The sequence below is a fragment of the Garra rufa genome, chromosome 20, assembly GCF_049309525.1.
Source record: "Garra rufa chromosome 20, GarRuf1.0, whole genome shotgun sequence".
In the NCBI taxonomy this organism is placed as follows: Eukaryota; Metazoa; Chordata; class Actinopteri; order Cypriniformes; family Cyprinidae; genus Garra; species Garra rufa.
The window spans coordinates 2879264-2905380 of NC_133380.1; the positions used below are offsets into that span (position 1 = coordinate 2879264).

Genomic DNA, 26117 nt, shown 5'->3' on the forward strand with positions numbered 1-26117 from the left:
CATCTCACTCACTAAAAAAACAGATTCAGTGTTCTTCAAAATGAATAAAAACAGTGAAATTCAATGCAAACCTGCAATAAAAAAAAGGTTAAATAATACAAATATCCTTTATGTATTTAATCCCATTTTATTAACCTTCGATGATCCAATTCATCCATACTAATAAGCAAAAACTACTCAAGATCATCTAACATTTATTTCGCTTTTTTTATTTGTTGAAGAGTTGACATTTGTTCTTCTGCGGTCTACTGTACAGACGTCAATTTACTTTTCTCTAAGCCTGAGGCTTTTGGTGTGAAAAGGCTTTTACATCGTTTGTTAACATTATTGGCTGGTTTTCCTTTTCTTTATAGGAGTATACAAGTTCTATAGACTATATGGTGGAGTTTATAAAATGTGATTATTTAATACATTTAGCTACTTTCTAATCTCCTCTTCTGCTTTATACTCATGTTTTTGATAAGATTATAAAAATAACATGTCTAGATTTAACTTTACTCTGGAAGTCACCCGATTTTGCTGGCAGTTAATAGTTCTTTTATGTAATTCGGCATGAATAATCACCATGAGTTACTTTCACTTTTGTATTCCTGTATGACTTCTTGTATAATTTACTGTGTGACGTCATGGAAAATCATGTTACATGATACCATGGTATTTACATAGTACTCTTAAAGAATACACTGGCAGTTTGAAAAATATAAACGACTGAGCTTTCCGAACATTATTATACATACATCAAGTAAGACTGGTTTGTTATCAAACATTATTGATTGGTTTTCCCTTTCTATATACAAGTCTATATGCACATTCTATGGGCTACTTAAGTTGGTGGAGAATCTCAGTTAGGCGATGTCTTGATTTAAGTTGACTTCTTTTTTTTTTTTTTTTTTTTATAAAAAAACGTATAAAGAAATAGAATGGTACAGGAAATGTTAGGTCTAATTCTAGTATGGAACTATTTGCAAATAATATTTTAAAATATCCGAGAAAAAAAAACAGTAATGTTACATAAGTTTATAATTTTATTTTTGGAGGAACGGTGTGAGACTTTTATTTTGAAATTTGCATGCACGTCTAGGGCTTTTATTTTGAAATCTTCCGGTCCAGTGTCGGCAGTGAGTAGCGGCTGCGGCTGTATGTCTGTTTGTCATGACAGGAGAGGATTTAACAGTCCTGTGATCGGGTAAGATGTATGATTAATCTGTTTTATAACGGTGATTATGCAATAATATCGATATAAATAACGAAAGCTACTGATTGAAATCAGATATTTATGATTAGTGTCGTGCGCTAAAGCTAAAGGCTCATGTCACCTCTACAAACATCTGACAGTTCAGTTGCTAACGTTAGATTATTAACGTTAACATCTGCTTTGGAAATACCAGAAAGCAAATTAATCAGTCTTAATGAGGTTAACGTAAATAAATATTCGTTTTAACATGCTAGAGTTTATAAATGTGGTTATTAAATATATCTTGCAGCTTTCTAATCTTCTTTTCTGCTTTATACTCGTGTTTTTGATTAGATTATATAAACATCGTGTTTAGATTCATTTTTTACTCTGGAAGTCACCAGATTTAACTGACTTTTAAGACCTTTTACAGACGTTACTGTAATACCGCATGAATAATCATGTCACTTTCACTTTTGTATTCGTGCATGACAGAGATTTTTGTATAATTCATTCGTCATGGAAAAACACGGTACTCATTGTTTACCATATTAATATACCATGGTATTTACATGGTACTCCAAAGTACTTGGTAAATAATACACTGGTAGTATAATTGCACATGTCCCCCAAAAATGTAATGCTCTGATTATTTATAATAAAATGAGTTTCCAGATTTTAACCTTGATAAAAAAAAAATGTATTTGCAGTTTTTGGCTCTGATGTAAAGGTCTTGAAGATAAGAGTGAGTAAATAAAATTATGATAATCTATAATAATGTCTCCTGAACTTGTCTCCTTTAGTGATGAATTTTAGTCTTCAGTAATGGACTGTTATAGTTTTTGTTTATATATTGAATTTTATATTGTTTAGTATAATTTTAGTATAGTTTTAGTAATTTTGATGTGTTTTTATAATTTTATAAAAAAAATTATGTCTGTCTGTATACTTTTAATATTATTATTTATTTCACTTTGTTTATTTATTTATTTATAGTACTTCAACTTAACCTAAACAAAAATAAGAAATGCTGACTGGGCAACTAATATTAATTTGACTGAAAAAAATAAAAATAAAAATATAACAATTATGTAAAAGTTGTATTAAATAGGGTTTCTATTATTTAAGTTAATTTTGATGTGTGTTTTTATAACTTTTATTTATCTTTTAATGCATACTTTTAATATTATTTTTTATGTATACTTTAATATTATTATTTTATTATTATTATTATTATTATTATCATCATCATTATTTATTTCAATTTATTTATTTATAGTACTTCAACTTAACCTAAACAAAAATAAGAAATGCTGACTGGGCAACTAATATTAATTGAACTGAATAAATAAATAAATAAAAAAAAATATAACAATTATGTAAAAGTTGTATTAAATAGGGTTTCTATTATTTAAGTTAATTTTGATGTGTGTTTTTATAACTTTTATTTATTTTTAAATGCATACTTTTAATATTATTTTTTATGTATACTTTAATATTATTATTATTATTATTATTATTATTATTATTATTATTATTTATTTCAATTTATTTATTTATAGTACTTCAACTTAACCTAAACAAAAATAAGAAATGCTGACAGAGCAACTTGTATTAATTCAACTGAAAACAAAATATATTTTTTAAAATAAATAAATGAATAAAACTTTTCAAAGTTTGATTTTGAAGACCTCTCTTATTGTTAAAATTTAAATAAATTATTAAATTGCAAAAGTTGATCAAGAAATCATTTAAAAAAGATTTACTTTTTGATGATTAAAACATTGGGGAAAAAATAAAAAAGTTTGAAAATAAATAACTTTTATTTAGAACTTTATTTATTTTATTAGGAAAATACAGACAATTTTAAATTAGTAGAATTTGGGGGAAAAAACATTAAATTATGTAAAAATTTTATGAAATCACTAGAATTAGATATTTTTATTACTTAAGGTTTAGTATAAAGTTTTTTTGATCATTTAATTTAATGTTTTAATGTCTGTATGCTTTTAATATTATTATTTTATTATTTGTATTACTATTTTTTATTTCAGTTTATTAATTTATTTATAGTACTTCAGCTTAACCTAAACAAAAATAAGAAATGCTGACTGGGCAACTAGCCCAGTTAAAATAAAATCATGTTTTTAAAAACATTCTTGTTTCTTTTATTTTATGTGATTTAAATATTTTGTACAATCTCCATAACCCTTTTCCTGATCTCATCCGATTCTCACCGAATGTTTGTGAAATATTCTCCACACAGGTGTGGAAATGGACCAGTCAGATCCTTCTCCGTTAAAGCGCTTTGTTCTGGCCAAAAAGAAGATCGGCGAGGTTTTTGAGCAGCTGTTAGTTTACGTTCAGGAAGGCTCTGAATTTGTAGAAGGTAAACTGAATTTTAAAAATATCCCACAAATCCTCCATTAGAAATGCGCAAGATCGTTTAGTGATGTCTGTTAGTGGTCAAAGTTTAACTATTGTAATGTATTTGCATGTGTTTTGTTTCCGTCTCAAAAGAAACCTGTAATAATGAGTCATTGGAGAATATCGCAAACAAGAGCCAGTTGGCTCAGATCAAGGAGTACACAGACAAACTCTCCAAAATTAAAGCAGTTTTAGCTCGCGACCACATGAAGGTGGCCTTTTTCGGCAGGTGGGTTTTGAGTTTGACCGCAAGTTGCATCAAATAAGTGTTTCACTTCAATAATATAAATTCTATAAACGTCCTCTGTTTTTTTTATTGTAGAACAAGCAATGGCAAGAGCACAGTTGTCAACGCCATGCTGCGCGATCGTGTGCTTCCCAGCGGCATCGGACACACCACTAACTGCTTCCTGAGCGTGGAGGGAACGGATGAAGACAAGGCCTTTCTCAAGACCGAAGGGTCCGAGGAGGAGAAAAGCATCAAGGTATGGTCAATTTCTCTCAGAATTTACTCAATCGGGGCCCTGTGATTTCTAGAAAAACATGAGTCCAGTAAAATGAAGTTTACTGTATAAAGCAGAATGTGAAGGAATTTGGTGAAATTTAGAAGAATAAATCAAAAGTAGGGTTGTGCAATGAGTGATATGTGGGGTTTGGTTTAACTTGAAGAAATAGTATTAACTTATAATAATAGTAGAAGTTGTAATAATAATAATAAAAATAAATAAATAAATACACAAAAAAAAAAAAAAAATTTTTTTTTTATGTATTTAAATGGCTAGGGATGCAACGATACCATTTTTTCAAAACCGATCCGATACCAAAAATTCTGAGTATCGGCCGATATCAGTGGGGTATTTTACCTTCAAAATTTGGCTATTGCTACAAATATACCCCAGCGACTTAAGACTGGTTTTGTGGTCCAGGGTCACATATTCATTCATTCTCTTTATTTAAGTGATTGCGATGGCAAAGTGGCCTAAATATCTTACACTTTTTAAAGCATTTACGACTCTTCGTGTCAAGAACCTCCAAAGATAACAAATATTTAATCTTTTTATAAGCAGCATTTTTTTTTTATTAACAACCAAAAGAACATTTCACTGAGCGCATGTGTTGAAAACATGATCAAGATCATTTAAAATAGGCTATAATGGAGCTGTATGATCCATAAAAAAACGGAGAAACTCCTAAAGAAAAAATCCAGAACATGCGTAAAGCCTTTTTTCAGTGACAGACCTATTCAGTTGTTAATTTGAATACGGAAGGTTTTTATTAAACCTTGAAATGTGACCTTGTATGTACAACTAAGAAAGTTTGTTTATTTTTCGAAATAAATCTTTTATATGATTTTCAGTTTCATGTTTTAATTTTTGTTAAATATTATGATGCATATCGTACCGTGAACCCAATATCGGGATACCTATCGTGCATATCGTTACACTCCTAATATACACACAAAACATAATAATTATTAATATTTTAAATATAATAATATTTAATACTGATTTTTTTAATAATGTAACAATAATAATATAAAAATTAAAATAAGTAAATCAACAAATAAATTAATATTTATTAAAATAGCCTGCCGAAATAAGGGTTTGGTTTAATTTGAAAAAATAATACTAACATCTATAATTGTTAATCCAGAAATCCAGAATCCAGAAAAAAAATAACGCAGAAAACACCGAATTTGGGGGGGAATAAGTCAAATAAATAATATTTCTCAAAGTTTGAAGACCCCTATTATTGTTAAAGTTAAAAATTAATATTAGATTGCAAAAGTTGATCTTGAAATCAATTGAAAAGATATGCTTTTTGATTATTAAAATGGAAGATGGAATCCAGGAATTCATAGAATTTGCAAAAGAATTAAAAGTTTGAAAATAAAAAATATCTCATGTAATTAATAAAAAAAAAATGTAAAAATTTTATATAATCAATTTATAAGATGTACGTTCTAGTGATTGAAATTAAATTAAGCCATTAAAAAAATGAAAATGCAGAATTTAGGTTAAAAATAAACACAAATGGATCACATTTTGCACAGGCACAAGTGTTACTAATGCAAAAATAATACTAGTATCTTTTTCTCTGCAGACGGTAAATCAGTTGGCGCACGCACTACATATGGATGAGAGTCTGGATGCCGGCTGTCTGGTCAAAGTGTTCTGGCCCAAAACAAAGTGTGCTTTGCTCAGAGACGACCTGGTTCTGGTGGACAGGTAAACTTCAGTCCCAGTCAAAAGTCAAGTTTGTATGTCTAACATGCAGTAAATTAATCTGAAGATCCACTCATAATTACAATCCTAGTGTTACTAAGCTGTCAACAGCAGCACATCCTTAATATAACTGAGTATAATTAGGTGATTAACTTATGATAAAACAGTTGTGCTGCTTCCTATTTTTTGTGGAAATGGTGATGCATTTTATTTTTCAGGATTTACAGATGATTAAATGTTTTCTTTCAGTCCTGGAACTGACGTCACCACACAGCTGGACAGCTGGATCGACAAGTTCTGTCTGGACGCGGATGTGTTTGTGTTGGTGGCAAACTCTGAATCTACACTCATGAACACGGTGAGTTGTAAGCATGCAGTGCGCAAAGCGTGAGAAGTGAACACTGAGAGTGTCAGCTCAGCGCTGGGTTATGAACAGTCAAACATTAATCGGACTGGAGCGGTCTGGAGCTGTCACATGTTGTGAAGTGTTTGGAGTGTGCTAATATGGGAAAGTATGCGGTAGCTCAGAGTTTGGTTGCGTGCCGTTCAGAAGAATTTAGAGTGAACTCTGCTCATACCCACATGCCTGCTGTCCCAGGACGCTTCAGTGGATTTCAGGGCCTCTCTCAGGGGGGGTTTCCTAAAGGGTAGATAAACACCCCATTATAAATCATCAGGCAGCAATCCTAGAACTCTTCTTCATGGAAAAACAGGCCAAAACCTATGACGGCGTTTTACGTAAAAAAAAAACAACAACTTAAAAACAAAATTAAAGTCGTAGTATTTTGAGAATAAAATCTAAATATTTTGAGAATAACATCGAAATTATGAGAAATAATTTGTAGAAATTATAAGATTAAAGTTATGATATTTTGAGAGTATATTGTATCCTGTTGCACACACAAATGTCCTGGATTGGGAGCACCGGAAGATATTCCAAAGTCTCAGCTTTAAAAAAAACGGTATCACTGAAAAGATCACTGTATTCGCTTCAGTTTAAGCGGCATGTGAGTCAATTATCTTTCTGATTACAGTGAGACATTCATTTCTTTAAATGCTATGATTGAATTCTTGAAACATTTCCACTTTATTCTCATAATTTCGACTTTATTCTCAATTTTTTTTTTTACTTTTTCTACCTTATTCTTGAAACATTTAGACTTTTTCAAAAAAAAAATTCGAAACATTTTGACATTCTTTAAACATTTGGACTTTATTCTCATAATTTGGACTTTATTCTCATAATTTGGACTTTATTCTCATAATTTGGACTTAATTCTCGTAATTTTGAAAATCTCTTTATTCTCAAAACATTCTCAAAGCATTTCGACTGTATTCTTGAAACATTCCGACTTCATTCTCGAAACATTCCGACTTCATTCTCGAAACATTCCGACTTTATTCTCGAAACATTCCGACTCTATTCACGAAACATTCCGACTCTATTCTCGAAACATTCCGACTTTATTCACGAAACATTCCGACTTCATTCTCGAAACATTCAGACTTTATTCACGAAACATTCAGACTCTAATCTCGAAACATTCCGACTCTATTCACGAAACATTCCGTCTCTATTCTCGAAACATTCTGGCTCTTTTCTCGAAACATTCCGACTCTATCTTTGAAACATTCCGGCTCTATCCTCGAAACATTCCGACTCTATTCTCGAAACATTCCGACTCTATTCTCGAAACATTCCGACTCTATTCACGAAACATTCCGTCTCTATTCTCGAAACATTCTGGCTCTTTTCTCGAAACATTCCGACTCTATCTTTGAAACATTCCGGCTCTATCCTCGAAACATTCCGGCTCTATTCTCGAAACATTCCGGCTCTTTTCTCGAAACATTCCGGCTCTATTCTCGAAACATTCCGGCTCTTTTCTCAAAACATTCCGACTTTATCCTCAAAACATTCCGTCTCTATTCTCAAAACATTCTGTCTCTTTTCTCGAAACATTCCGACTCTATTCACGAAACATTCCGTCTCTATTCTCGAAACATTCCGACTCTATTCACGAAACATTCCGTCTCTTTTCTCGAAACATTCCGACTCTATCTTTGAAACATTCCGGCTCTATCCTCGAAACATTCCGGCTCTATTCTCGAAACATTCCGGCTCTATTCTCGAAACATTCCGGCTCTTTTCTCGAAACATTCCGGCTCTATTCTCGAAACATTCCGTCTCTATTCTCAAAACATTCTGGCTCTTTTCTCGAAACATTCCGACTCTATCTTTGAAACATTACGGCTCTATCCTCGAAACATTCCGACTTTATTCTCGAAACATTCCGAATTTATTCACTTATTTTCAAAACATTTGCCAAAATGTACAACATCACAGATTAATCTTAGTTCTCAGTCCCTACTTTCCAATCGCCTGGCTCCATTCTGTTATTTAACTGACACTTTTTATGACTTTTATGATGACATTTCTTTCTTTTTTATAGCTTGTATCCTATTTTACATGGAAATATAGTTAAAGTTGTTGGAAACACTCTTTGACATTGAGAAAGGAGGTCATGTGACAAACAATGTTACAGTGTATCACTTGAAACATTTATTGTAGCTTAATGTATACATACGCAAAGATTTAGCAGATTAAATGAAATCTATACAATGATGTCATGAAATGTTGCAGTAAATAAAAGTACAGTGAAATGTAAGCATAAATAAATGTGTAAGCTACATTTATTTTTTAATGCATTTTTAGAAAAAGAGCCTGAAATTAGAATCAATATTTCGGATATTTCACATTATTTCTCATTTGATGTCCATATGTTCCTGTAGTTCTCTGTTTAAGTGCGTGTTCTTCAAGTGCCGTACTGATTTAATGCTCTAGTTTATTGCTGCTCAACAGCTGATAAGATAAAAGTGAACACGCGTTGTTGTCTTTATGCTGCCAGCATGTGTGTGTGTTTGTGTTCAGTAGTCTTTCCACCATACAACCTCTAGTGACTCAACCTCTTTGTTATTTATTTCTTTTTAAAGGAGAAGCATTTCTTCCACAAGGTCAATGAACGCCTGTCAAAGCCTAACATCTTCATCCTGAACAATCGCTGGGACGCTTCTGCTGCCGAACCGGAATACATGGAGGATGTGAGTTTATTTGGCTTACTACGGCTTAGAGGTCGACCAATATATCTTTTTCCCATATTTATTCATTTTCAATTATAATAATATAGTAAATTAAGTAAAAATGTGAATATCAGTCATCCTGCTGTCTAAGATGTTGTCATCGGCATTGGTCAACATAAAAACTATAGTGGTTGACTACTCTGTAAATATGTCATTAATTTGTGGTTGTTCATTTGGTTTCAGGTGAGAAAGCAGCACACGGACAGGTGCGTCAACTTCCTGGTGGAGGAGCTGAAGGTGGTGGATCGCGCACAAGCGCCAAAACGTATTTTCTTCGTATCTGCGAAGGAGGTGCTGAACTCGCGGATGCAACGGGCGCAGGGTATGCCAGAGACGGGTAAGAGCGTGATCCTGATGGGTTCACGAGCCAGCATCTAGCGGATGGCAATCAGATTTGGGTATTCAAAGAGTTTAATTAAATTGTCACACTCATGTTGTTTTGAAACTGTACTGAACACAAAAAAGATGTTTTGAAGAATGTCAAAATACTTTGAAAATGAAGTCAAAATACTTCGAGAAAAAAAGTAGAAATACTTTTAGAATAAAGACGGAATTCTGCTAGAATAAAGTCAGAATACTGCGAGAATAAAGCCGGAATACTGTGAGAATACAGCCGGAATTCTGTGATATGAAGCCGGAATACTGCCAGAATAAAGCCGGACTTCTGCAAGAATAAAGCCGGAATACTGCGAGAATAAAGACGGAATTCTGTGATATGAAGCCGGAATACTGCGACAATAAAGCCAGAATTCTACAAGAATAAAGCTGGAATTCTGCGAAAAATAAAGTTGGAATTCAGCGAAATTAAAGCCGAAATACTGCAAGAAAAAAAGCCAATATACTAGGAGAATAAAGCCGGAATACTGCCAGAATAAAGCCGGAATACTGCCAGAATAAAGCCGGAATACTGCCAGAATAAAGCCGGAATACTGCCAGAATAAAGCCGGAATACTACCAGAATAAAGACGGAATTCTGCTAGAATAAAGTCAGAATACTGCGAGAATAAAGCCGGAATACTGTGAGAATACAGCCGGAATTCTGTGATATGAAGCCGGAATACTGCGAGAATAAAGCCGGAATACTGTGAGAACACAGCCGGAATTCTGTGATATGAAGCCGGAATACTGCGAGAATAAAGCCGGACTTCTGCAAGAATAAAGCCGGAATACTGCGAGAATAAAGACGGAATTCTGTGATATGAAGCCGGAATACTGCGACAATAAAGCCAGAATTCTACAAGAATAAAGCTGGAATTCTGCGAAAAATAAAGTTGGAATTCAGCGAAATTAAAGCCGAAATACTGCAAGAAAAAAAGCCAATATACTAGGAGAATAAAGCCGAAATACTGCTAGAATAAAGCCGGAATACTGCCAGAATAAAGCCGGAATACTGCCAGAATAAAGCCGGAATACTGCCAGAATAAAGCCGGAATACTGCCAGAATAAAGCCGGAATACTACCAGAATAAAGACGGAATTCTGCTAGAATAAAGTCAGAATACTGCGAGAATAAAGCCGGAATACTGTGAGAATACAGCCGGAATTCTGTGATATGAAGCCGGAATACTGCGAGAATAAAGCCGGAATACTGTGAGAACACAGCCGGAATTCTGTGATATGAAGCCGGAATACTGCGAGAATACAGCCGGACTTCTGCAAGAATAAAGCCGGAATACTGCGAGAATAAAGACGGAATTCTGTGATATGAAGCCGGAATACTGCGACAATAAAGCCAGAATTCTACAAGAATAAAGCTGGAATTCTGCGAAAAATAAAGTTGGAATTCAGCGAAATTAAAGCCGAAATACTGCAAGAAAAAAAGCCAATATACTAGGAGAATAAAGCCGAAATACTGCTAGAATAAAGCCGGAATACTGCCAGAATAAAGCCGGAATACTGCCAGAATAAAGCCGGAATACTGCCAGAATAAAGCCGGAATACTGCCAGAATAAAGCCGGAATACTACCAGAATAAAGACGGAATTCTGCTAGAATAAAGTCAGAATACTGCGAGAATAAAGCCGGAATACTACCAGAATACAGCCGGAATTCTGTGATATGAAGCTGGAATACTGCGAGAATAAAGCTGGAATTCTGCGAAAATAAAGTTGGAATTCAGCGAAATTAAAGCCGAAATACTGCGAGAAAAAAGCCAATATACTAGGAGAATAAAGCCGGAATACTGCCAGAATAAAGCCAGAATTCTGCGAGAATAAAGCCGGAATTCAATGAGAATAAAGTTGATATTTGAGAATAAAGGCTATATTCTCAAAATATTATTATTATTGAATTTCTATGATTAAAATTTTTGAAATACTTCAACTTTATTCTTGAAACATTTCGACTTTATTCTCATATTTTTTACTTTATTTTTGTAGTATTTTGACTTTATTCTCGTATTTTTTACTTTATTCTCAAAACATTTTGACTTTATTCTCAAAACATTTTGACTTTATTCTTGTGGTATTTCAACTTTATTCTCCTATTTTTGTAGTATTTCGATATTATTCTGATATTTTTGACTTTATTCTCTAAACATTTTGACTTTATTCTTGTAATTTCGACTTTGTTCTCATAATATTTCGGCTTTATTCTCGTAGTACTTATTTAACGAGAATAACATGTTTTATTTTATATATATATTTTAAGTATATTTATAAGTATATTTCTACTACTGGTTACCCTAATGTTATTGCTTTGTCGCATAAACGGTGCCCCTTAACATGCTACAAGGTCCAAGTGTGTTTCCTATGAAATACATTGTGGAACCTCTTTGTTTGTTTATAAAACTTGGTAAAGTTAAGTGTGTGTGTGTGTGTGTCTTTGTTTATAGGAGGCGCTTTAGCTGAAGGTTTTCAGGAGCGACTGAAGGAGTTCCAGAACTTTGAGAGATTGTTTGAGGCAAGTGGGAGACGCAATGGGAACAGATTTCACTGGTTATAAGGAGACCAAAATAGTATTTGAATTTAGCAGCTTCCTTAGAAGCTTGCGGTTGACAGTGGAAATCCTGGGTCTTTCCTGAATATCTAGGTCCATTCTCATATTTTAATATCAGTAATACTGATTAATTCAACTGGTTTGAAAATGAGAACAGATCTAAATCAATAAACTCACGTTTACAGTAAGCAGTGGGTGAAACGGTTTACAGCTCATATAATCTCAGTCCAGCTTATAACGGCTTAAAAACTGCAGTAAGCGTAGATAAAGAGCTAATATGATTGTTTATATATTTATTATATAGAGCATGTGTCTTATCTTAGCCTAAACCACTGGAATGCAAGAAACTTATTAACCAGCACCAGTTTTTTTAGAGAGTAGAGCATGTTTTTCGATTTATGTATAAGATAATAAATATGCATATCCAGGTAATATTTCACCTCAAAATCAAAATTATAGTATTTTGCGTAAAGCTATTGACATGGTGAGATTTTGGTCTTAAAATTAACTTTTTTTTTAAAGAAAAAAAAACCAAAACATTTTATTTTCTATCAGTTTTGCTGTTTGGTGCTTGAAAGGCTTTGTTAGATTCACATTAATTTTTTTTTTCTATTAATGCTTCATTTCAAGGCGATTTATAGAGGTTTTCCTCTCCTTCTCATATGATTATTTCCAGTTTCTGAGCAGCGTTCAGAGTTTAATCTGGTTAAGTTTAGTTAGTTTAACCCATCAGTCTCTCTCAGCGGCCGTCGTAAGCGGCTGTATTCCTCAATCTGTGTCGTCATTGCTGAAGTCTAGATTTACTAAGGCGAGGACATTTGTTTCTTTAGTTCAGTTTGAATTTGTGTTTCACCCTCTTCTTTCTGTTCATTTAGTATGGATGGACTTATTTTGCCCGGTCACTCTGTTTCTGTTTTGGGTTTAAACAAATGCACTTTTGTTGATATGTTTTAGAAGAAATACAATGAAGTCCACATGAGTCCACATTAAAATCTAGCATTTTGCATTCATGCATTTAGCAGACACCTTTATAGAAAGGAACTTAAGAAAGAAAAACAAAAAAGCAATTGTTCAAGAAAACAACAGTATTAGTAATTTACAGTGTAATAGGGTTGCATGATTTTAAGAAAAAAAAAGAAAAAGAAAAAAATCAGGTTTGTTGTGCTTGTTTGTAGGGCTGGACAATTTGGCCAAAATGTGGTAATAATATTGTAATTATATGAATAATAATAATAATTATTATTATTACTAAATAAAACCATTAGAATTACTAAATAAAAACAATAATATATTTGAAAATACAAAATAATATTACTAAATATGATTACCAGAAAAAAAAAAAAATACTAAATTGCCATTTAAAATGAGAATTAAAGAAGAAAAAATCAGGTTTGCTGTGCTTGTTTGTAGGGATGCACAATTTGGCCTTAATGCGATAATATTAATATTGAAGTTATATGTAAATATGTAAGTAGTAAGTATTAATAAATACATATTAGAATTACTAAATAAAACAATAATATATTTTAAAATAAAAAAAATTATAAACAGAATAATATTACTAAATATTATTACTAAATTAAAAACAAAAATTACTAAAATGTGATTTAAAAAGGAAAAAAAAGGTTTGCTGTGCTTGTTTGTAAGGTTGCACAATTTGGCGTTAATGTTGTGATAATATTGTAATGAACTTTTACAATTGCTAAATAAAAACAATGATATATTTAAAAGTACTAAATATACTCATTATATTATTAATTAAATCTAAATAAAAATATTTAACATAAAATAAAAAAGCCCAGAAAACTAAATGAGGATATAATATAATATAATTTCTTTTTACAATACTAATATTTATAGTTGTCTTTATTTCTTCATTTTCATACAATAAACCATTGAATTTTATTTTGATGCAGAACCACAGGAGCATGTAAATGAAACACGCCCTACAAATATTTACTTAAATCATAGCCTGATTTTATTATCACACTAATTATTAATTGTGATTATTTTTAAAATTGGTGGTGCTCTGAGACTTTTTGACCTCACTGTAATTTCTTTGGAAAATCTATTGTTTTCATGTTCACCTTTTGCATTCATTGTGTTGTTTTAATAATATGATTTGCTTTTATGTTCTGTTTTCATGCTACTGTGACATGAATTGGAGAGTGGCTGACGTTTAGGGTTTAGATTTGCTGCAGTTTTTGCTCTTAATTTGTTGTTTTAGTTTGACGGCTGCAGCAGGTTTGAACCTTTAACCCTTTAGAGTCGGCTATGACGGCTCCTTTTACAGTAGCGTGTGTGTGTTGCATGACCTCGCAGGAGTGTATCTCGCATTCAGCAGTGAAAACAAAGTTTGAGCAGCACACAATCAGAGCAAAGCAGATCACAGAAACGGTCAAAGACATCATGGATCAAATCAACATCGCCGCCGCGGAAAAGAGGTGCGTCTGTTTCTCTTTACTTTGGGAATATTGTGCCAGAAGATCCAGTATTCTACACCGATTACAGTTATGAGTATTAAATAAGTTTATTGACTTCCCGTGTGACCGTTGCTCGTATAATAACATGTTTTGTGTCTGATCTCAGGGTGGTTTCTCTGGAGGAGAGAGAGTATCAGATTGACAGACTGGATTTTGTTCGCAATCAACTTAACCTGCTCATCCAGGATATCAAGAAGAAAATCGAGACTATCACAGAGGAGGTGAAAAACAAGGTAAAACCGAGGAATCCACTGACTAGTCACTTCGAGGTTAAGACGGGGCAATAAAATATAAGTAAATCTAAAGATACCTATAGTAATTTTCCACTGAACACTTAGTGGACTGAAGCAGCTTGGCTTTACATGATTCTCCATGAATTATTTTTTCTATGATGTAAATAAAAAATAAGATGATTCAAGAGTAAAGTTGGAATACTTCGAGAGTGAAGTCGGAACGCTTCGAGAGTGAAGTCGGAACGGTTCGAGAGTGAAGTCGGAACGGTTCGAGAGTGAAGTCGGAACGCTTCGAGAGTGAAGTCGGAACGGTTCGAGAGTGAAGTCGGAACGGTTCGAGAGTGAAGTCGGAACGGTTCGAGAGTGAAGTCGGAACGGTTCGAGAGTGAAGTCGGAACGGTTCGAGAGTGAAGTCGGAACGCTTCGAGAGTGAAGTCGGAACGCTTCGAGAGTGAAGTCGGAACGCTTCGAGAGTGAAGTCGGAACGCTTCGAGAGTGAAGTCGGAACGCTTCGAGAGTGAAGTCGGAACGGTTCGAGAGTGAAGTCGGAACGGTTCGAGAGTGAAGTCGGAACGGTTCGAGAGTGAAGTCGGAACGGTTCGAGAGTGAAGTCGGAACGCTTCGAGAGTGAAGTCGGAACGCTTCGAGAGTGAAGTCGAAACGCTTCGAGAGTGAAGTCGAAACGCTTCGAGAGTGAAGTCGGAACGCTTCGAGAGTGAAGTCGAAACGCTTCGAGAGTGAAGTCGAAACGCTTCGAGAGTGAAGTCGAAACGCTTCGAGAGTGAAGTCGGAACGCTTCGAGAGTGAAGTCGGAACGCTTCGAGAGTGAAGTCGAAACGCTTCGAGAGTGAAGTCGGAACGCTTCGAGAGTGAAGTCGGAACGCTTCGAGAGTGAAGTCGGAACGCTTCGAGAGTGAAGTCGGAACGCTTCGAGAGTGAAGTCGGAACGCTTCGAGAGTGAAGTCGAAACGCTTCGAGAGTGAAGTCGAAACGCTTCGAGAGTGAAGTCGAAACGCTTCGAGAGTGAAGTCGAAACGCTTCGAGAGTGAAGTCGGAACGCTTCGAGAGTGAAGTCGGAACGCTTCGAGAGTGAAGTCGGAACGCTTCGAGAGTGAAGTCGAAACGCTTCGAGAGTGAAGTCGAAACGCTTCGAGAGTGAAGTCGAAACGCTTCGAGAGTGAAGTCGGAACGCTTCGAGAGTGAAGTCGGAACGCTTCGAGAGTGAAGTCGGAACGCTTCGAGAGTGAAGTCGAAACGCTTCGAGAGTGAAGTCGAAACGCTTCGAGAGTGAAGTCGAAACGCTTCGAGAGTGAAGTCGGAACGCTTCGAGAGTGAAGTCGGAACGCTTCGAGAGTGAAGTCGGAACGCTTCGAGAGAGAAGTCGGAACGCTTCGAGAGTGAAGTCGGAACGCTTCGAGAGTGAAGTCGAAACGCTTCGAGAGTGAAGTCGAAACGCTTCGAGAGTGAAGTCGGAACGCTTCGAGAGTGAAGTCGAAACGCTTCGAGAGTGAAGTCGGAACGCTTCGAGAGTGAAGTCGGAACGCTTCGAGAGTGAAGTCGGAACGCTTCGAGAGTGAAGTCGAAACGCTTCGAGAGTGAAGTCGAAACGCTTCGAGAGTGAAGTCGGAACGCTTCGAGAGTGAAGTCGGAACGCTTCGAGAGTGAAGTCGGAACGCTTCGAGAGTGAAGTCGGAACGCTTCGAGAGTGAAGTCGGAACGCTTCGAGAGTGAAGTCGGAACGCTTCGAGAGTGAAGTCGAAACGCTTCGAGAGTGAAGTCGGAACGCTTCGAGAGTGAAGTCGAAACGCTTCGAGAGTGAAGTCGAAATTATTCGAGAATGAATTCAGAATACTGCGAAAGTAAAGTCGAGTAAATTTGAGAGCGCTGGGTGAAGATTCCAGGTCACTGAAATTTATTTGAATATTGTTGTGTCTAAGCGGCTACACCATCTTACTGGGATGAGGAAGAGTGAATTTTAATATTTATGATATGATATTTATTAACAGACTGAACAGGAACAACTTTTTATTCAGCTCACACACCCAATAGACATTCCTTTGGGGGGCACCAGCTCTCTTATTTACAGATTTAATGTTATGTGAAGGACTGACTATGTAGTTTTTGTGTTTTAGGTGTCGATCGCCATGGAGGAAGAGATCTGCCGTCTGTCTGTGCTCATAGACGAGTTTCGTGCAGATTTCCACCCGTCACCTCACGTGCTCAAAATCTACAAATCTGTGAGTGTCATAATAGATCTGTCACAATTAAATGGATGAACAGAGTTGACCTACTACTAAGTACATTTTTGTATGTTCTTGTATTTGCATAAGACTTAAGTCGCCAACAGTAAAAAGTTATTGGTCCAAAATCCTTTACATGGATTCATGTTAAGCATCAAATGTGAAAAAAAAAAAAAGTTGTTCATGAGTCATTTTTTTTCCTTGAACAGTTAAATCCTTCAGGTCCCACAAATTCTTTTATTTTTTATTTTTAGCATTTTTGTGTATTTGAACCCTTTCCAACAATGACTGTATGATTTTGAGATCCATCTTTTCACACTGAGGACAACTGAGGGACTCATATGCAACTATTACAGAAGGTTCAAACACAAACACTGATGCTCCAGAAGGAAAAACCATGCATTAAGAGCCGGGGGTGAAAACTTTTGAACAGAATGAAGATGTGTACATTTTTCTTATTTTGCCTAAATATCATATATATTTTTTATTTAGTACTGTCCTTGAGAAGCTACAGCAAATACTTACATGTTTCTAAAAACCAAAATATTTTCACCCCCGGCTCTTAATGCAAGGTTTTTCCTTCTGGAGCATCAGTGAGTGTTTGAACCTTCTGTAATAGTTGCATATGAGTCCCTCAGTTGTCCTCAGTGTGAAAAGATACAATTATTGTTGGAAAGGGTTCAAATACACAAACATGCTGGAAAACCAAATAGTCTGTGGGACCTGAAGAATTTTTCTGAAGAACAGCAGACAGTTTAACTGTTCAGGACAAACAAGAGACTCACACACAACTATCACTAAACAAAACACAGTTGTGGATCATTCAGGTTACAACACAGTATTATTAAGGGTATGTAAACTTTTGAACAGGGTCATTTTTATAAATTCAACTATTTTCTCTTGTGGACTATACGTAAACTTCTTTTATGTAAAATATCTTATTCAGGTCAGTACTAAATAAAAAATAACATGCATTTTGTATGATCCCTCTTATTTTGGAAAAATAATTTAGAAGATTCTAAAAGGGGGGTTTAAACTTGTGACCTCAACTGTGTGTGTGTATAATATAAAAATGTATATTATTAGAATTATTACTTTAAAAAATATGAGTGTTGTTTATTTTTTATTGATTTTTTTGTTTGAGAAATCTCATTCAGTAATCTCACCTGGACTTTTATATGTGTATAAAATAGTTTTTTGTTCATATTATTTATTATTTTAGTTTATTTCTGTAGCTTTAGAAATGATCATCTCATTCAGTACCTGATCTGACCCGTTCGTCCTCTGCAGGAACTTCTCAACCACATCGAGAAGGGCATGGGCAAGAATCTGGCCTTCCGCTGTTCTAATGCCGTAAACGCCTCCGTACAGTCGTCTCAGCAAGACATGACGGGTATGTGAGAACAGCAGGTCCTGAAACAGGAACGGTGACCTGCATTTGATATATAAACACCAGTAGGTGACAATCCTAATAATAGACAATCTCTGATAATGGGTGAAGTGTCACTTAAGTAATTCCTCCAAACACAACTGTGTTGTCAAGCACTCTGGAATACTTCATTAAGCGATTCTAAACCATAAAAGCCACTGTATGGACAGTTTATGCAGTGATAAATAAGTGATATACCTGTTTATTGTCCTTCCAGAGTGTCTGAAGCCTCTGCTGCCCTCTGCTGTCCAGAACCAGCTGCACATGCTCATTCCCAGCAGGAAGTTTGAGCTCAGCTACGACCTGAATTGTGCCACACTCTGCTCAGACTTTCAGGAGAACATCGAGTTCCAGTTCTCTTTGGGTTGGACCGCTTTGGTCCACCGCTTCCTAGGTCCCGTCAACGCCAAACGTGCCTTGATGCTGGTGGATCAGACCCTGCCGGTACAAATATCAAAAATCTGATGAGTTTGTTCATGTTTTGGTCTGAATAGATGTTTTTAATGGTCTATAGTGTTGCATGATATACCAATACTAAAAAAGTATCACAATTAGAGCCATATTAACGCTGTTTATTTAGGTTCCTATGATTAAAGGGGTCATTGGATGCATTTCCACAAGTTCATATGATTCTTTAGGGTCTTAATAAAAAGTCTATAATATACTTTGATTAAAAATTCTCAATAGTAGTGTAAAAAACACCCTTTTACCTTGTCAAAAAAAGCTTTGCAAAAAACAACTAATTTTATTGCATGTTCCCTTTAAATGCAAATGAGCTTTACTGGTCCTGCCCCTCTTCGATGTGGGATTATGAGTCGTAATGTTTACTTTAGCCGCATTTAGCGGCGAAACTTGCCAACAAGCACATTATTAAGAAAGTCCATTATACAGAAACTGAAACCCGTCAAAATAAACGTTCGGTTTAACTTGACAGAAATATTACTAAATGTAATGATAGTGCTACTACTAGTAATAAAAATATTATTAAAACAATACTTAAGGAATATTTAGCAAACTAATTATTTACCAGAATTTATTTACAAGAAATCGTAAATACACAAGGGGGGAAAAAAGAAATTTAAATAATTAATTCTTTATAAAATCGAATTAATCCTTATAAATTAATTAGACATGCTTTTGATTATTAAAATTTAATCAAACTAATTAAAATGGAATGCAGAAAATTTATAATTGGATCAAAATAAATCTGAATTTGAGAAAATAAAATGTATTTAATAAGACCTTAAAATGTAATTTCTGTTAAACTTTTTAAAAAAATTGCTTTTAGGTCATGATTTTAATTAATTAGACATGCTTTTTGATTAATATAAAAAAAAATAGTCTCGAAAAAAAATGAATTTAGGAATAAAACAATTTAGGGCCCTATTTATTTAATGTCTTTGTTTTATTGTATTGTATTTTATTTTGTAGTTTGTTAATTGCATCTGAGTTCTTATTATTAATAACAAAGATCAAATAACAAAAAATGACTATATCATGATATAAATTAGTATTGTGCAATAATATGACCATCTCATGAAATAAGATTTGTCTTTATTCTTTTAGCTCTTATCAAAGTTGGAAAAATCTTTACATACCTGTAAACTCAGTAGTTGCTCACCATGGTCCTGTGTTATTGTTTTAAATTTTCTTTTTTAAATAGATATGACTATAACCTCCATTTGGATCATCTATTATTAATTTACATTTACTTTCGTTCAATGTTTTTGTCATGGTATTGGTTCAACAGTAGTATCAACCTATTTTAGTCAGGTATCGTATCAGAGTCAAAATTTTGGTATTGTGACAACTCTAATGGTCTATTGTTGTTTTGTACTCAGCTGACGGCGCCGACCACCCCTTCAGCCCCAGCGGTGGTTCAGTCTCAGGTCCCCAGAGCTCAAGGTCAGAATCAGCAATCGCTGGCACAGGAAGAACTCATGATGTCTATGGTGAACAACCTGGCCTCGGTCACCTCCCGCACGTCTATGAGCGTGATCATCGTTGGAGGAGTGGTGAGAACTACCTTACTGCTTCCTCATTAATGCTTAGAGTAACCTCTATTTTATAAATGTGGTTCCTAGTGTTAAAGTGTGGCCGCAAGAGCAAATAAACAAAGAAGAAAACCAAAATATTGAATGTCACTGATGTATATTTACTGAGTAATGCATGTTTATTTTGTAGAGGGAGGTGAAAATGACAATTTTCACTTGAGATTTGGAACCAAATTGCAGGATAAAATGACCTCCCCTAATTTACTGGGGTTGTAAATTAATGCATTGTTCAAGTTCATCTTTATATCTTCTCTTAGGTGTGGCGAACAGTTGGCTGGCGTCTGATTGCTCTCTCTATGAGTCTGTACGGTGTTTTGTATCTGTATGAAAGACTCACCTGGACTACTAAGGCCAAGGAAAGAGCCTTGAAGAAACAGTTTGTGGATTATGCCACTGAAAAACTTCAATTGATCATTAGTTTCACCAGTTCGAACTGCAGCCACCAAGTGCAGCAGTAAGTATTTTTTATATCATATTTTATATAGTCCATTTGACTGCGAGAATAAAGTTGAAATACAATGAGAATAAGGTTGAAATACTACGCAATTAAAGTCAAAATATTATGAGAATAAAGTCGAAAAATACTACGAGAATAAAGGTGAAATACTGTGAGAATGAAGTTGAAAATACAAAAAAAAAAAAGTCGAAATACTACGAGATTAAGGTCGAAATGTTACGAGAATAAAGTCGAAATACTACGAGAATAAAGTTGAAATACTACGCAATTAAAGTCAAAATATTATGAGAATAAAGTTGAAAAACTACGGGATTATGGTCGAAATATTGCAAGAATAAAATTGAAAAACTATGAGATTAAGGTCGAAATATCACGAGAATAAAGTTGAAATACTGTGAGAATGAAGTCAAAATACTATGCGATTAAAGTTAAAATATTATGAGAATAAAATTGAAAAACTACGGGATTATGGACGAAATATTGCGAGATTAAGGTCGAAATATTACGAGAATAAAATTGAAAAACTACGAAATTAAGGTCGAAATATCACGAGAATAAAGTTGAAATACTATGCGATTAAAGTCAAAATACTACGCGATTAAAGTCAAATATTATGAGAATAAAGTTGAAAAACTACGGGATTATGGTCGAAATATTGCGAGAATAAAATTGAAAAACTATGAGATTAAGGTCGAAATATCACGAGAATAAAGTTGAAATACTGTGAGAATGAAGTTGAAAATACAAAAAAAAATAAAGTCGAAATACTACGAGATTAAGGTCAAAATATTACGAGAATAAAGTCGAAATACTACGAGAATAAAGTTGAAATACTATGCGATTAAAGTCAAAATACTATGCGATTAAAGTTAAAATATTATGAGAATAAAATTGAAAAACTACGGGATTATGGACGAAATATTGCGAGAATAAGGTCGAAATATTACGAGAATAAAATTGAAAAACTACGAGATTAAGGTCGAAATATCACGAGAATAAAGTCGAAATACTACGAGAATAAAGTTGAAATACTATGCGACTAAAGTCAAAATACTATGCGATTAAAGTTAAAATATTATGAGAATAAAATTGAAAAACTACGGGATTATGGACGAAATATTGCGAGAATAAGGTCGAAATATTACGAGAATAAAATTGAAATACTACGAGATTAAGGTCAAAATATTACGAGAATAAAGTCGAAATACTACGAGAATAAAGTTGAAATACTATGCGATTAAAGTCAAAATACTATGCGATTAAAGTTAAAATATTATGAGAATAAAATTGAAAAACTACGGGATTATGGACGAAATATTGCGAGATTAAGGTCGAAATATTACGAGAATAAAATTGAAAAACTACGAGATTAAGGTCGAAATATCACGAGAATAAAGTTGAAATACTATGCGATTAAAGTCAAAATACTACGCGATTAAAGTCAAAATACTACGCGATTAAAGTCAAAATATTATGAGATTAAGGTCGAAATACTATAAGAATAAAGTTCAAATATTATGAGAATAAAGTCGAAATATTACGAGATTAGGGTCAAAATATTACGAGATTAAGGTCGAATTATTATTAGATTAAGGTCGAAATACTACGAGAATGAAGTTGAAATATTATGAGATTAAGGTCGAAATGCTACGAGAATAAAGGTGAAATATTACGAGAATAAAGTTAAAAAAACTACAAGATTAAGGTCAAAATATTTCTAGATTAAGGTCGAAAAACTGCGAGAATAAAGTTGAAATAAAACGAGAATAAGGTTGAAATACTAAAAAAATAAAGTCGAAATACTACGAGATTAAGGTTGAAATACTATGAGAATAAAGTCGCAATACTTAGAGAAAAGTCTTTAAATTGAAGTTATAATATTTTGTGAGTATAGCCTATATTAGCCATGCAAAAGCCCAGATTGTGAGCACCAGGAGAAGTTGTCAAGCCACCAAAATTAATTTGAATATTGTTGCATCTGAACAGTCACATCACAGGGCTCGCAAAATCGCTAGCCTGACGTCCCGGGGCTATTGTGTTTTCCAGTCGGGCTACCAAAATGTTTGACCGGACTGTCCGACGGGCAATCATAAAGTACAGGGCTTCTGAGGTCCTGATTAGTAAACACAAGGATAGGCAGTCATCATCAGAGGTGGTTAAGTTAGAATCCACTCACTGCTCAAAAATTCTTGCTCAGTGCTGAATATTGCGTGCTCACGAATTAAAACACACGAAGTGTAGACATTGTGAAAGATTCATTGTGCATAATATTCATTGTGTTAGAGCTTTATGAGATCGCAAACTAAGATGTATGGATGCACGCAGTAGCTCATGCTGGCTTTTCTGTTAAGAAATGCAGTGGTTTGTGAATGTTGATGCTTAGTCTATATCAGAGGTCGCCTTAACCGAAAATTTTCCGTCATTGACGGAATGTTTTAATCAGTGACGGAAAAATCTGAAGGCTGTCCGTCACTTTGACGGAATACACCACACAGAGGGTGATCTATTGTAATTTGTAACTGTAGTTCCCACTCCTGTCCAGTTGGTGGCAAATGCGCTCCAGTGTTCGCTCAGCATGTTATCCAGAACAAAAAAGAAACTCTTACGAATCCTTTGCTATGCGTTTGATTACACCAGTACCCAGTTAAGGCTACAGCGATCTATCACGCCACATTAAAGAGCGCCAAAACGGTATTTATTACTTGAATTTTCTAACGAAATGGACAGAATTTGAAATCTGAGATTTTTCATATCGAAAGTAACAAATGAGGCACACTATGTACACATATACCAGCATATACCGAAAGATCGATTGGGATTTAAGAAATATTAGTCTATAGAAATGAGAATCTATTCAAATCGAGAAATCGATTTTTTTTACCCAGTCCTGCATGTTTTGTTGTTTTTGTCACTCCTGAGTGTGGTATTGAACACAAAAAGTAACGCAGTTTCTGTTCATCTGTTCCCTTCATGAATAAATGCAAAAACCTATAGGCTACAGTATGCTTGCATTGTAGGTTCATTATTAAAAATGAAAATTTGAACAAAAATAAAAGCAATTAAATGTATTATTATAATATGAAAATTCAAATGACGGGTAATAATAGATTATGACGGAATTTTTACGACCCTGTCCGTCAAAATGACAGACAATGAAAAAGTCTAACGCAACCTATGGTCTATATAACAAATATTTTATCGGGAACGTTTATGCTGGGGTCTTGTGAAACTTACGAGATGTTACAGAACTGTTTCATGTAAATTCAATTGATGTACTGAAAAAAATCTATATATAGGTTGCTTTTATGCAGGCTTTTGCCGGCAGGAGCAGGACAAAACATGAATGTCACGGGGGCGACAACGGAACGAGAGAACATATATTTCTGGGGGAGCGGGACTGAAAAATACGTCCCATGCATGTCTCTACAGTACATGCAGTGTTAAAATACCCCCTATTGGTTAAACTCTGCATCAAACGTAATATACGCATGAAGACATAATATGCACATGAAGCGACCTGTCAAAAACGACTTTTATGCTTGTTACCACATTTGATAATCAATCGAAACAATCGCAGCTCTTGAGATTTGAAAATCGCACCCTTTCAAATCGCGATTTCGGCTTACAAACGATTAATCGTGTAGGCCTATTATATTGTACATTGTCCAACCCCACTCACTTGTGCAGCTCTTCAAAATAAAGAAATTGCCTTTAAATTGATATTTTAAAATTCTGCGGATAAACTTAATAGTGAAATAAAATTCCTTGCTTGACATTTGTTTACATTCGTGTATTGAAAACATTTTTGATTGACATTTAGACTCCTATCTGATTTTCTATATTTAAAAAGAAAATTGTCTTTTTTTTATTTGGGCTAGTTAAATTAAATTTGGGGCTACCAAAATCGGAAGAGTACCTACCAGAGATTTAGAAATTTTGCGAGCCCTGCATCATCTTTCTGGGATGAGGAAGAGTACATTTTAAAGGACTCGTGGAAACGGCTTAGTATCAAGAATATGGTATTTATTAACAGACTGAACTGGAACCACTTTTATTTAGCTCACACACATAATAGACATTCCTTTGGGAGTTTTTCTGAGACTTTAATCTCGTAATCTTATTTTTTTTTTTAACATGGCTCTAAAATGCTGTCATACAAGTCTGTACATGCAAATAGAAAATGATGTAGTTCCTGTATGTTAAAGTCGTCTTGTGTGTCTGATACAGGGAAATCGCCAGCACGTTTGCTCGACTCTGCCAGCAAGTTGACGTTACTCAGAAGGACCTGGAGAATGACATCCAGCGGCTCACCGACAAGATCCAGAAGCTCGAAACTGTACAGAACCGATCCAAAGTGCTCAGGTCAGTGTTTGAGCCATTACTAATGGCAATCGAGTATTTAGAAGCAATATTTGGTTAACAAGTGCATCTTGAGACTTCTGTATTTTTCTGAAAATATGAAGTTTCCACATCTCTAATGTTGATCGTATCGAGGTGTTTGTAATAATGGACACATTTCCTTTTCTTAGACATAAAGCCACGGCTCTGGAAAAGCAGTTGGAGGATTTCAGCTCGCAGTATCTTCGTCCTCAGCCCTGATTTTGTGTTCACACGGACGCGCGGCTCCTTCCAGAAAGTGATGTAACCCATAAATACTGTACGCCCTCCCGTTACGCCCTGCTGTTTGGGGAATTCTCAACTCACCAGATGTTGCGTGGAATGCAGAGGGGAAAAATGTTACTGCTAGTTAACTGTAAAATTTGTATTCTTGAATTAAAGCTGGTTTCAGTGCTGTATTTTGGTTGAGGTTTTTCTGTACAGAGGTGCAGTTTCATCAGAACTGAACTTAAAAACACTATTTTGTGAACTGTGAAAAGCTGGAGTTTGGAAATGGAGTCAGTTTCGCTGTTTGGTTCGGCATAATGGAGTACAATTTTATTTTATACTTAATACCAAGCCTTTTTCCACCGAGCCTTTTTCTTCAGAAACCGAGTTCGCGTCATCAGACGAGGAATTCAGATTTTGTAGATTTGCCTTTTGATCACGAAGCCTATTTTCTATCTTTCCTGGTAGCAGTTTCAATGAATCTAACCCAGTATTGAAATTCTCTTTATGAATTTTTTGTCATTTCTAAACAAATGTAAATGCCATATCCTGAAATTCCAATGTAAAAGCTCCTCCTATGTGATTAAAAATGAACTAAATATTACTAAATTGTTGTATTGCTGTGTTAAACAAACTCTAAATTTGTGACCCTGGACTACAAAACCAATCACAAAGGTCATTTTTGTAAACTGAGACTGGTACATCATCTGAAAG

The 26117-nt window shown here is 34.5% G+C and overlaps 1 protein-coding gene across 2 annotated transcripts; it reads left to right on the forward strand.

The window, feature by feature from the left end:
• Positions 1–1101: 1101 nt before the first annotated feature.
• Positions 1102–25720, forward strand: LOC141293304 (mitofusin-1-like). Of its 2 annotated transcripts, none has more exons than XM_073825324.1 (18): positions 1102–1186; positions 3441–3563; positions 3695–3830; positions 3924–4086; positions 5705–5829; positions 6076–6184; positions 8821–8928; positions 9151–9304; positions 11799–11866; positions 14225–14346; positions 14492–14618; positions 16751–16855; positions 18149–18251; positions 18505–18731; positions 20129–20302; positions 20599–20795; positions 25026–25160; positions 25328–25720. In XM_073825324.1, the coding sequence occupies exons 2-18, from the start codon at positions 3449–3451 to the stop codon at positions 25395–25397; spliced, it is 2238 nt and encodes a 745-aa protein (XP_073681425.1). In that variant the 5' UTR covers positions 1102–1186; positions 3441–3448; the 3' UTR covers positions 25398–25720. The 2 variants fall into 2 exon arrangements, with proteins under 2 accessions (XP_073681425.1, XP_073681426.1); XM_073825325.1 differs by having other exon boundaries at positions 9151–9289.
• Positions 25721–26117: the final 397 nt, after the last annotated feature.

Excerpts from the sequence above, each read along its gene's own strand:
- LOC141293304 (XM_073825324.1), top strand. The coding sequence starts at position 3,449 with ATGGACCAGTCAGATCCTTCTCCGTTAAAGCGCTTTGTTCTGGCCAAA. Across the intron at positions 8,929-9,150 it reads AACCGGAATACATGGAGGAT|GTGAGAAAGCAGCACACGGA; the intron begins GTGAGTTTATTT and ends ATTTGGTTTCAG. Across the intron at positions 14,347-14,491 it reads ATCGCCGCCGCGGAAAAGAG|GGTGGTTTCTCTGGAGGAGA; the intron begins GTGCGTCTGTTT and ends GTCTGATCTCAG.